Here is a 13,517-nt window from a genome sequence, read left to right on the forward strand (position 1 = left end):
GGTAAAATATAAATAGCAATGCTATTGCTATCTCAAACAGAATTGAAAACTGACAGAGTAAATAGAGCTGAAACATACTCATGTTAAAATCGATTACTCTTACCGATCAGCGCTCCATCCTCGTGAAGAGACGATGTAGTGCAGATTGTAGCAGTGCAGAACGTAGTCGATTAGCTTCGAGCGGTCGCGCAGTTGCGCTGCCCAGAAACCTTATTGCCATCCCTCGTGCAGGCTTCATGACGGCAAGGGTTCGGAGATACCGCTCACCCATCTCCTTAGTGCACACCAAGGGAAGGGCCGGCGAGATCCAGCAGCTTGATGTCACAACACTGCAAGAGGTGGAAGAATGGCTAGTAACTAAGAGAGCGTTTCCTGAATATTTTCAGTCAACTAATATAGGCGTGGCTGCCCTCAAGGAGCTGTTTTCTCTTTGATGACGCCCATAAAAGACATTAAAAAATATTCAGGATGATCATGACAATTTACTAGGAATTATGGCATTAACTGGCACTGATTAGCACCTAATCAATGCACAATGGTTCAAAAGTGAGAGACACAAGTGACAAAATATTGGTTGAATTACAGCCACACAACCGCACGTCGCAAGTCACAAGTCACAAGTCATGCGGTATGCACGCGAAAAGACGCGGATACGCTCATGCGTGTGCGTGCGTTGGTGTGTGTTTAGCAAAGCCTTACACACCCCATCTCTTGGCTGCTCCATTCAACGCATGAAAAGTGCTCCAATATTTAAATTGGTGTCCACTTGCTTGTACTAGTAGTATGGGACTATACAAACCAGCCACATGTTGCTTTGGAATTCTCCTGAATGGGCCATAAATGGACCAAATTCCAACACGTCTGGTATACACCGGTGGACGGTCCGCTAGTCAGAGGTTCGGACATTCGAACCTGGTTCCAACAGCGCACTGTAGAGATCGTGTTCGGATGTCCAAACATGCGGACCGTCTGGTTCTTGTAGGCGGACTGTCCGCCTGACAAACGTTCGGACATCCGAATGTTATGACCCGGTTCTAGCAAAGGCGCGTACCATCCTGCGGTCTGTAAGCGGACAGTCTGCTTGAGGCCAACCGGTCATACCGGTGGGTCTGACCGGTCCATGCAGAGTCCGAGTACAATTAAGGTTTTTCATAAATTTAGATCTGTAAACGGATTTTTTGCGAGGCAAGTCCTCCCAACTCTATAAATATAAAGGACCACAGCCGATTGAGGGTATCTAATTGGTCAATTAATCGTAACAGCAGGGAAGGGGTTCAAACCTGCAATATATCGTTTATTGCTTTCGCGAGAGCAAGCTTCATATCATCGGGATGAAGAGTGCCACTGCGGTAATCTTCACGGAGTTCATCTATTTTGCTGTAGGTCCTGTTTCACAGCAGCAAATGTCACATCTGAACACAACCTTAAAAAACACTTAGTGATATAAAAGCAATGGCCTAACTGGTGCACACTTCTGAATGAATTGAGCTCCTGCTTAACAGACTCACATGAACTGCACATTATACCCTCTCGATCGAATAGTGTGTATATTAAACAAAAAAAAGGATTCCTGTTCGTAGTTGAATATTACCTGTTAGTGTTACTGCCATCACTTTCCTTGCAAAGCACAGCAAACCTTCCAGACTTGGGCGAAAGTATGTACTCAATGTACTCCAAGCATGGATTTCCTTCAGTAACTTTGTGAGGGCAGAAAGCCTGTCCTATCATCTCATTCACCTGAGACTGCAGTAAGCAACTTGATCATGAACACCACCACGAGAAAAAGGGCATAAAACATTGACTGATAGATGTTTCTGTACAAAAAAAAGGGTGTCTCATGACTGATAGTTGATGTGTTAATATTCAGATTGTTGAAAAAAATGATCGTTGATATTTAAAAAGGCACTTTTATCAAGAGAAAATAATTCACAAACGAAGCTCTAACTTTGAACCATATTAAAACAGAAATCTAACCACATCCAGTAGATATAAGCACATACGGTGTGATAGAATAATCGGCCTCACAATACCCTCTAGCAAGCATATTCACCTTTCTCTGATCCAAACCCATCTGGCATATGTCTACCTGCAGAAGGAAATGAATAAACAATTTCATAACTGTTGCAGAATTATAGTATACCATATTGTGTAAGAATCTGAATCCTTATCTCATCGAGAGAGGATGACACTAGGAGTTGGGAAATTTTCTAGTTTATTACTCACACAACCTGGGAGAGGTGGTTACATATTTATAGGCGTTGTAGGCAGCCAGGACGCTGCATGCATATGCCATAAACTAGTCTAAGATGCTGCTGTCCTACTAGCCATAAACTAGTCTAAAATAAGATGCTGCTGTCCTACTAGCCATAAACTAGTCTAAGATGCTGCTGTCCTACTAGTATGAGATGTTGTTGTCCTACTAGAAGCTAAGAGGTGCTTGAGAAGGGATTGAGCAGGAGATGTTTGAGCTACATGATATTATGGTTCTGATACCAGTTGTAAGAATCTAAATTGTTACTCTCATCGAAAGAGGATGACACTAGGAGTTGGAAAATTTTCTGGTTTATTACTCACACAACCTCACACAATACCATGCTCTCCACGGGAGAGGTTGTTACATATTTATAGGTGCTGCATACATATGCCATGAACTAGTCTAAGATACTGTTGTCCTACTAGTATAAGATGCTGGTGTCCTACTAGCCATAAACTAGTCTAAGATGCTGATATTCTACTAGTTTAAGATGTTGTTGTCCTACTAGGAGCTAAGAGGTGCTTGGGAAGTGATTAAGCAGGAGATGTTTAGGCTACAGGATATTATAGCTCTGATACCAGTTGTAAGAATTTGAATCGTTACTCTCATCACTCTCATCGAGAGAAAATGACACTAGGAGTTGGGAAATTTTCTGGTTTATTACTCACACAACCTCACACAATGTCATGCTCTCCACGGAAGAGGTGGTTACATATTTATAGCTGTTGTAGGCAGCCAAGGCAGCCAGGGCGCCGATGCATATGCCATTAACTAGTCTAAGATGCTGCTGTCTTACTAGCCATGAATTAGTCAAGATGCTACTGTCCTACTAGTCTAAGATGCTGCTGTCCTAGATGCAGTTGTCCTAGATGCTCTGAAATGAAGATCATGTGCAGCACAAGGACCATGTGTTGCTGCCAACAACAAAGACCGAGAGTACAAGGCTTATTCCCATCATATTGATTATTGTATGAGATAGGGTAAACTACGAAAAAACAATTACAAGCTTTATTTTAAGTTGCTAAAAGAACTAAATAAATATTTAAATAGGCTTCCTCTTTTTGCACATAATGCGTAGTGTAAATTTGCATTAGTGTAAAGTTGCACATTGATATATAAATTTGCTAGGATGCCTAGTGCCAACAAACTAACCTTGAGAAAGAATATATCAGCACACTGCATCAGGGGATACATAATCTGGGCAGCAGTCAGGGCATCCTTCTCGCTTCGACCCATAATTTGGCAACACCTGTGCAGTAATCAAGGGAAAAAAAGGAAAAGTTATTTTCGATAACCATATTACAAGTTTTTTTACAAGCTCCGAAGCATGCAGTCTTGATGATTAGATAAGTACCTGATTATCAGCTTGAAATATGTTTTCTGGGCAATGTCAATTACATGTGACCAGTATTTCATTGCCACGATTATCAATTTAGTTTTTTGTGTGACCCCACCAAGCCAAGTGATTATTGCAAAAACTAACATATTTGTTAATTTGGTGAACCACGCATTGTGATTAGTAAAAAACATACCTATCACTGGATCTTGTAACTTACTCTAGTTTTTGAAAACCGATGAACATTAGACAATTTGATTTGGAAAATTAGGATTTCATTGTTTGGCCCTAAATTGTGGGGTGATTGTATAATGCAAGTTGGTAGAAGCAAGTTGCATGGTGTGGGATTCCATAATCTAGACCAAAAGCTAGACAACAACATTGAGCATTTGAATTTGGATCACGAGTTAGATTTCAAAATGGATCCAAACTTTGGGTCATGTGTGGATGATAAAAAAAAATCACAAAAGTTCAAAAATTTATAATTATTTTTATGAAATCCCAAAATTAAATCACTGTTGCTAGCTATTACTTGTATAGCAATAGTGCAATACTACTACTTGTTAGCTAGTGGTGTAGTTGGATCACTCGCACGCGGGCCTGTCCCCACACATTAGTGACACTACAGTAGAGGAACCACTTCTGGCGTGCCCTCTGCAGCTCCCGCCACCGTAACGAATTCTGCGATCTTGTAAAAAGATGGGAGAGACGAGAAAGAAAGAAAATAAAAGTAAAGAAAGTTCACTCTGAGCAGGTGGTGGGAGGGAGGGAGGATGACGGTGGCGAGGGTTTAAGGGGCGGTGGCAGCTGCGAGGGAAGGATTGGGACTAACGGGCCGAGGGGATTGGAAGGGCACGCCAGCGGCTATGGGGCATTCAATCACAAGGCGTGGTTCCCGTGGTGAGTTGGGAGGGTTAGTTGCAGCCTCGGAAATAGCAATGGAAAATTAAGGCAGGTGCAATGGTGTGCGGGCCCATGGTGGAGGTGGCCGAGGAAGTTTGCACAACTACCCCGAGCTAGAAAGTCCTGGTCTTGGCGACCCTACTGGCGATGGTCATGGAAGGTCGGCGCACAACGGTGAGGAAAGAAATGGCGCCGTGAAGGAGGTGGTGGTGGTGGGGGATGCGGAGGAAGGCACAACGATGACGTTGAGGGCCCTCACCCAGGAGGCCCAGATTGCAGGTCGCAAGTTAGGCCCAAGGACGAGGGTGAATCGACCGGTCGCGGAGGAGACGTAGCCGACGACCCGCGGCGAGTTGCATGTTTATCTAATTCATTGTTTGCTTATGGTTCTTTCACACCTTCTATCTAGTTAGGATTTAAGCCCTCAGACAGTTCTTTCTCTTGTAAATTGATACAACTTATACGACGAACGTGAAAGGTGTTATTTTTTCAGAAAAAATGTTTGAAGGTAGGTTTTGATCTTTAATTTCTTCTGCAATATATGGGCGATTGCTACAAATCAATACCATCTTGAGTTTCTTTGAGACGAATCTGTTGATACATCTTTCATACGCTAAATATGTATAAATTTGACCAATGGTTGTCCAAATTTGCAAACTAGGGAATTTTCAAATCAAAAGATGGCATATATTGATGGACAAATGGAATATCAAATTATGCATGAAGACTTTGTTTTTGTTCTTGTTCTCTTTAGGTTCAACAAATTCCTCCATATGATTCAGTTGAGCAATTCATTGATGTGCAATCTGTGCTACTTCTAGAGGAAACAAGATCTACTATTTATTCATCAATACACAATTATGTAGAAATACAATAGTGCCAATTGCACTCAGCTAAGAAGTATGATGCATTGTCTCTATTTTCTAGATATTAATCTTTCTAAGACCAGGTCTACTCAGTGTCATCACATGTTCAAAAACTTAGACGTGTGTCTCCTGAGTTCTGCACCTATTGTAGACTCTACTTTGGATATTCAGTCTTGCTCCCTTGCAATTGTAACTGGAGTTAGCCGAGATACATATTTTCAGAGGAGATTTAGAATCCAAATGTCTAAACATAAAGATTTCATCCAGGAATCATTAAGTTTGTTAGTTTTTTATCAACACAAGAGTGAACATGGAAACCTCCAGTGTTCTTTCTAGACACGATGAGAAAAACGACACTTCTATTCAAGCAATCCTAAAAGATTGTATAGGTACTCTTATAAAAGATTTTCTATATCTGAATCAGAAAGTCCTTATTTGCCTTCCAACCGAAGCTTGTCTTCCTGACTTCTTAGTGGATATAGAGGAAATTTTTGGTTGTTCTGATTCTAATACAGTTAGTGATGTTGTTGTGCTACACAATGTAAGGAGTATAGAGAGCTGTAGCAAAATTCAGAAAGCCTTATTGGAAAATCAATCACAAGAGCTTTTTTGTTATCTGACACAGACCATTGGCTGGATGAAAACAATGTCTAGCCTCCTATCTTGAGTGCATTTTCTCACACATGATGCCTAGTTTTTGAAACATGTGAACGATGCATGTTGAGAAATCGGTGCCCCTAACCTTGACACCGACTTCCGAGAAGTGGTACTAAAGTAGTATGATACCACTTCTTGTACGAACGCTATACCCACACTATACCAAGAAGACCTTTACCTAGACATCAATATATGAGACCAACTCTATATGGGAACTCAACACTTTATTCATACAACATGAGACTTTTGCACTCTTTATGTGGCTACCCTACCATAACACTACTATACTACATGGCAACTTTGTCATCTCCTACTTGAGACCTCTTATGCCATGGTACTTGAGACCCCTATTTATAGGTGCTCATAGGTGTTGTGGTATTGCCATATTGCAGAACTTCCACACTCTTCTTTATAAAATATTTGTCTCTAGAATTTTCCTTATTTTTATCCAACTATGCAAAATATCTAATTCCAGAGAATTCTTGTCTTGCCATGAAGCATGACAAATCCTCTCTCTTACAATTTCCAAATTATTCTAGAATCTTCTCAAGTATGCATTGTTATTTTCAACAGTGGAGCATGTCTAGATCGCTTCCATTCTCTATAAAATATTTACAGACAAGCTCCTCATATTTTTGTGTCATATCCGTGATTCTCTGGCTTACATGATCAACCATCCGTCAACAGTTTGTTTGCCTGAAAAAGATAGTGGCAACCCTGTGGATCTACTGCATCTCATGAAAGAAATAACTGACGTTTTGTTGGATAAGGATTTGACTGATGACTGTGTTGCAACAGCATTCGGACTTACATCTGCTACATATGCTCTTGCTTCTGACAGTAGTTACTCGATTGCAAATTCACTTATTGAGTATAACAAGATGTTTGAATCAATTTTGCAATGGGAAACTGCAAAATGGCCGCAACGTCCAGTCCGTTGAGTAACAAAAGGTGTTTGAATCTAGTTTCCTATGATGTTCTATTAGTTAATATGTTATGATATTTTGGTGGCTTGCTTAAACATAAAAGGAAGAGTGGGTTGATTGCTTACAACTTGGTGTCATGAGTTGAAACTCCACTCCTCTATACTTGAAAAGATCATGTGAATGACTAATGGATCTGACAATTGAAATATTGAATGACCATGTTAATGTAGTAAACACTGCATCAGGAAAAGCCAACTTTCAAGTTTACGTGCTTTGGATCTGTCTTAACTTTTTAAGTGATGTTCTGCATCAGGGGTGCTAATGTTCAAGTTTATATCTCTTAGATCTGATTTAGTATTTCAAGTGACTAATGTATGACTTAATTATGTAGGGGGGCATAGTTGAAGAATATACATCTTTATATGTCATATTGGTAAAACTTATTTTTAACAATATTTATCATAATATTGTCGGATATTTTTGTTTTACTCGTAGCAACCCACGAGTATTGATCTAGTGATTACCATAAGTTTCCGCATTTTCAAAATCACTCGAAATGGCATCAATGGTGCCATGTTCGTTACAATGGTGAGGCATCGGTACAAAGCATCGGTTCAACCGGTGGTCTCTGCGTCAGACATCAGGAGTCCAACGGCTACTTCGTGTTATGAGTGACCGGATGAACCGACGCTACCCTGCCAAGAGGCATCGGTTCTTCCGGTGGTACGCAGATTTTCAGCTAACCGTTGGAGCAACGGCTACAAGACTTGGTGGCCGAGTAGCAATACTCTTAGTGAGTGCTACAACAACGTGGATGTAGGTGTGCCTTTGTGGCTAACCGAACCACGGGATAAACACCCGCGTCAAGAGTTTGCTATCTCCTATCCCGCTCTTTAAGCTTCCGCATTTCATTCTAGTAATTTGTATGCCTTTACTTTCATAGAATAGTTTCTTGATAGAAAAGGCTATAGGTTGCTAAACTCTTTTGGGATAGGGGTTTTACACTAAAACAACCTAGTTGCACATCTAGATAGCTTGTTTTAGTTTAAGCTTTGTGCAAACTAGTTGGAGCCATAGGTCTAAGTTTTTATTAGTGCCTAATTCACCCCCTCCCCCTCTTAGGCTAGAGCACCCGATCACTTTCAACATGATATCTAACGATGCTATGGGTGTCACGATGAAGCCCGATTCGTGACATCACTCGTTCTTGTCATTGTCAGTCGGGAACGTGTCCCACTCCACGGACCAACCAGGCAGAAGAGTGCAAGGCCAGGTCAGACTGGCAATCATATCCTCAAAGGTTTCACCTGAAACAAAATATAGCCACAAGCAAGGCTGAGTATACTAATACTCAGCAAGGCTTACCCGACTCTGGGTATACTCCGCCCACTATCTAGACATGCAAAGCTTTTGGCTTGAGGGTTTTGTTTTGCCAAAACGCAGCTAAAGGGAGTCCTAGCTTTCAGCATTTTAGCTCAAGTTCAATGTAGAAAGTATATACTATGTTCACACACCTATGTAGAGAAAGCATGGTATACCAATTTAATTCTCCAAGACCAATATAATCATTCCACTCTCATTCCAAGTATCTACTACGATGTGACAAAGAGATCAAGGCTCTCATATCCGCGAGTCACGGCGAATCGATCCGATTTTAAACCTTGCAAGGTTGACCTAACACACACGACATGTATCAGTCCCGTCGGACTATACTTGTCAACCATTTCTGATATGCACACCGAATAGATGAACTGCCCTGCAACTCGGGACCGCTAGCCCCACCGTTACCTACAAAGGGTCAGCCATGAGTTTACCCACTAGCACCACTGGGAAGATAGTATCAAGTTCATAACTACCAGTGTGCACATGGTACTGAGCTTACCGGTTTCGACTACCTCCTACTTCCGGCATGTGATTAGTACTGTTCAATCCTCGATCAGCACTGCCAACAACAGATCGGTCCTTAACTGACACAGGCAGAGACTTACTTTCCATCCAATTCATAACCTTAGCCAAATTCATCTCCACCCGGTCTCCATTTCCTTTCCACATTGTTTTATCCTCAACAACCTTTCGATAATCCAAATGGTCCTAGTTCTCACGAGTGACGGAAATCACTCGACTTCTACCGAGTCCTATTTAGCATGGCGGTACTAACGACCTACACATACTAGTAGATCAACTGAGGGAACCTAGGGATTATGCAATTAAGGTTCCAGTCAACTCCTGTAAACTTAAATGCACAGATACATAATAGGAACATAAATTGGAATAGCATTTAAAATACTGGGATGGATGCACCGGGGCTTGCCTTCTTGAGCTAAGTTAGTTTCCGAGGCTTCTGAAGTCAGGTTCGGGTTCTCGACAGCATCGGCGAAGTTCACTTGAGCTTCTCCGGGACCTTCTTCCGCTTTAGGCACCAGCTCGTACGTACCGTCAACGAGAGTAGTCGTGTCTATATGAAATGCACATACATGAGTGGATGATGATAACAAGTTAAGATTAAAACATTATAGAGTTGTAATACAACAGCTCAGGTTAAGTGGTACAGCATCATTAACTCTGTTTTATTGGGCAACCGTTTATAGAGTAGAATCTAACATGTTTTAGTTCATAAAAAGAACTAGGTGTGGTTTTCAAAACCCAATTATTTAAACAAGATAAACAATTCAACATATACTAGTTAAATATGCACAAGTAGCCAAAGTAAGGTTACTCTTAGCCTCTAGTCATGAGATTTTTACACAGCAAGCATAACTTAGCTAACAACCTACTAAAAAAAATTCAGTACGTTTCAAGAAGTAGAAAAAACAGGAAAAACATTTTACACAGCTACTGCGAGAAAACAAATTGATTTGCACAGGCCAAACTATGCAGTGCTGGTAATGAAATTTTAACTGAGTGTTGATGATCCTAAGATGAGTTTATGGTAAATTTTTCAGAATTAAAATCAGGAACATACATAGCATGATAAATATAGCAAGTTATAGTTGTATTTAACAAGATTCATTTTTCACGACAGAAGTACTAAGTTCTAGAGTCTCAATCTTTGGCAGTATGATAGAGTACCCATTTTAAGCCTTTGGTAAAAATATCAGATTTTTCCAGATGCAACAACTATTTATCACAATATGGCACCATTTTTTTAAGGATTAATTCACAGAACTAGCTACACAATTCTAAAAACAACGAAACTTGGACAGTGGTGTTCATATAGTTTTGTAAGTACACAGAAAAAGTTTCATTCATATGTCTATACCAGAACATCCAAAAATAAAAAGTAAATTATCCTACTAGATCTAGCCAAGACTAGGGTTTCATCTAGTTACAGGTGTTAACTGGTGCTCAAATTTTTACACAAGGCTAATAATGGCATGATGTAGCTACCAGCCAAAAATCACCTATAGATGCTGAGTATAACTCCTAGAATAATTATAGCCTATGTAATCTAATTTTTTCCTAGATTAAAATACAGACAGAAAATAAATATGTTCATGTATTGAAAGTTGTAAATCTAGTAACAAGGAACTCAGATCAATTGAGTTTGATTTTTTTTATTTTTCTACAAATTTATATTGATTTTACAAGTTCACTGCTTTGGAAAACAAAAAAGGAAAAAAAAACTTTTTGCTTTGAGGCTCCTGGAAGAAATGATTTCCTCGTAGATATGACCCTGGCCGGACTTTGGAGCAGGGGAGGCGGCGGGCGGCCGGAATCCGGCGCCTGCGGCTGCTGGCGGCGAGGGGGAACAGGGGGATGAGCAAGAGGACGTCGAGAGGGACCTGTATATGGTCTTGGACGGGGTTGGGAAGGCCACCTTGGGGGTTCCCCGCGGAGCAGGGGCTCCGGCGGCGGCGACCGTCCGGCGGTCGTGGGCGACGGTGAGTGGGTCAGGGAGCACCGGTGGAGGGCAAGGAAGCTTTCTGCGGGGTCGGTTGGGCGCGAGGAAGGGCGTAGGAGGGGGTTCCGTGGGAGACCGGCGAGCAGCGGCACTAATGGCGGCGACGGGCGGGTCTGGATGCCGTGGGGAGCTCGGCTTGGCGCTTGGAGCAGGGAGGGGAGTAGAGGGGGAGGTAGGAGGCTTGCTTGCGAAGCAAATGGGAGGGAGGAGAGCAGGGCAGAGGGCGCCAGCGAGCTGAGAAGTGGCGCCGGCACGGCTTGGCGCGTCGTCGCCGTGGCGCGTCGAGCGGCCATCCTCGGCGTGCGCGCAGGGAGATGGCGCCGCGTGGAGAGGCCGAGACGCTTCGGGAGAAACCAGGGACGGGGGAGCGGCGAGGGCACGGCACGTGGCCGGCGGCCTCGGCTCGCCGGCACAGAACAGGGGAGAGAGAGAGAGAAAGAGATTTGCCTGACTCAAATTTGAATTTTTTTTTGCAAAATTTTCAATTGACACTCGAAAAGTTTTGAACACGAAAGTTATTCCAAATTTCGAACTCTACCACTTTTGTTTCAGGCTTATTTTCATTTGGGGCTCAGTTCAAAAGTTAAATTTGAAATCCCGATGAATGTACGTTATTAGCCGATTCGAATTTGAACTCAAATTTTCTTCAACTTTTGTATGGAAACTTAAAAATATTTGAACATGAAAGTTGTTCCACATTAAAAATGCTACAACTTTGGTTTTTGGGCAAAATTTTGTTTGAGCTATATTTAAGAAATTATTTTCATAGATTGGTTTGAAATTTGAAAGATAGTTTAAATCTTTGAATACTACGGTTCAAATGACCTGTCATTTTATGTTTAAAACTTTATTTTCTCTCTTTGACTTCAACAAGACTTTGGTTTAACATAACTTTAATGAGACGCCTATTCAATTTCATTTGTATACTTGCATTGGATTAAAAATTATTTAAGGTTTCCGACCTATGCACATAAACACATACACACATGCAAGAATACATGCTCTCGAAACTTACTGACAATTATGCATGATGTTGTATGCATGACGTTGATTTAGTGATCTAATCACCTAGGGTGTCACAGCACCCGAGCAAGCCACTGCCGGCCACGCCACCACGACGCCGCCGAAGCACCTCCGCAAAGCCTTGCAGGCCACACGCACGTCGCAGTCGGAGGCCGCCGAAGGGGGCCTGGAGCACCATCACACCGCAAGACGCGATGGAGGAGCACCAGAGGCACCTACGACCCCCACCTGCAGCAGAGGGAGCCGACCGGTAGCCGACGAGTTGTAGCCGGGCCGACGCCAAGCCTGCTAGGACCAGGACGCCAGCGCAACCACCATGTCCCCACTGCCAGCGAAGTAGCCACCACCCCAGCACCGGAACGGCCGGGAAAAGCCAGGAAAGCACGGATCCGGCCGCCATCCGAGCGGATCCGTCCAGCTCCGCCGTGGGCATGGCCGCCGACCATGCCCACGGCGCTGCAGCAAGGAGGAGGGGAAGGAGGGAAGGGGTTGGGGGAGGAGGAGGGAGGCGAGCTGATGGCCCCGCCGCCGCCCTCCTTGCTGCCCGCTGGGCTTCCGGCGAGCAACTCCGGCGGCGGCGAGGAAAGGGAGCGTGGGAGGCGGGGGGACGGGAGCCGCCCGTGTCACCCCCAACGGGACGACGCGGGGGAGGGGGGCGCTCGTTGTTCGGTTCTCGCCTTCTCGGTGCTCTTCGCACAAGGACAAGGTTCGTGCCGCCGGCCATGGCGCAGAAGATTGTTGCCATCCTGTTCCTAAAGAAGGTGCGTATGCGTGTTCACTAAAAAACTGTCTGAATCTGCTGAATATCCAAACACTTATGTACTGCGAATTAATACAACACTCTCACGGTTCACTCTCCAAAGATCTTGCTGCTCGCGGTGCCCCCAGCATTCTCAGCTTAGAAGAATGCGAGCAAAGCAATGGCGCCGCCGCCAGTGCAGCAGCCGGGGGGCTTGCGCTTGTCACCAGTCACACGGCCCTCCCGAGCTGCCCCTGTGGCGCGCGTCCCTGGCCATCACCGTGACGGCGACGGCGACGGCCGCGCACGCGCCGACACCCGCCGCGACGGTCACCTTCCCGCAGAACGCGCCGGCGGCGTCGCACACGCTGCCGCCGCCGCCGCCGCCTGCGTCTCCCCCGCCGCCGCCCCACGGGCCAGCCGCGGTGCCAACCACGCCGCGCACCGCGAAGACGGCGCCGGCCGCCGAGAAGAGGAGGCCCTGCGCCGCGGCGTCGAGGAGGAGCACCAGCGGCAGCGAGCCGATCGCGGCGGCGGCGCGCACGGCGCACAGGTACAGCGCCACCGCCGAGCAGACGGCCGAGCTGGCGTGGGCCGCCACGAAGTACCTGCACGCGCGCCGCACGAGTCTCGATGCACGTAGGCAACGTGTGTGCGCGTGTGGTAGACTAGAAGGTAGCCTCTTACTTGAGAGCGTTGTACTGACTGTACGAGACGGCGTAGCTCGACGGCGCTCCCCGGTCGCCGTCGACGACGACCAGCTGGCTGGCGGTGCCCATCACGACGGCGGCCGCCACCGACAGGACGAGCGCGGTGATGCGGAAGAGGAGGCTCACCGCCTTGCCGGCCTCACCGTCGGCCATCTATCGGAAGTGAAGGGAACGACAGCAAGAGGAGTACAAGACCAATATC

At 44.6% G+C, this 13,517-nt stretch overlaps 2 protein-coding genes across 2 annotated transcripts; both read right to left on the reverse strand.

Annotated features, from left to right (window-relative positions):
- Positions 1 to 109: 109 nt before the first annotated feature.
- Positions 110 to 2,199, reverse strand: LOC120686915 (tyrosine--tRNA ligase 1, cytoplasmic-like). Its single transcript, XM_039969114.1, has 4 exons — positions 2,001 to 2,199; positions 1,592 to 1,743; positions 1,281 to 1,386; positions 110 to 329 (listed from the first exon to the last, which is right to left on the reverse strand). The coding sequence occupies exons 2-4, from the start codon at positions 1,726 to 1,728 to the stop codon at positions 276 to 278; spliced, it is 297 nt and encodes a 98-aa protein (XP_039825048.1). The 5' UTR covers positions 1,729 to 1,743; positions 2,001 to 2,199; the 3' UTR covers positions 110 to 275.
- LOC120685162 (CASP-like protein 1U1) lies at positions 1,730 to 13,468 on the reverse strand. The gene is made up of 4 exons (XM_039966988.1): positions 13,293 to 13,468; positions 13,039 to 13,213; positions 2,001 to 2,086; positions 1,730 to 1,814 (listed from the first exon to the last, which is right to left on the reverse strand). Exons 1-4 carry the CDS (start codon positions 13,466 to 13,468, stop codon positions 1,730 to 1,732), a joined length of 522 nt encoding a protein of 173 aa, XP_039822922.1.
- Positions 13,469 to 13,517: the final 49 nt, after the last annotated feature.

Source organism: Panicum virgatum, chromosome 8N (assembly GCF_016808335.1).
Source record: "Panicum virgatum strain AP13 chromosome 8N, P.virgatum_v5, whole genome shotgun sequence".
Classification (NCBI taxonomy): domain Eukaryota; kingdom Viridiplantae; phylum Streptophyta; class Magnoliopsida; order Poales; family Poaceae; genus Panicum; species Panicum virgatum.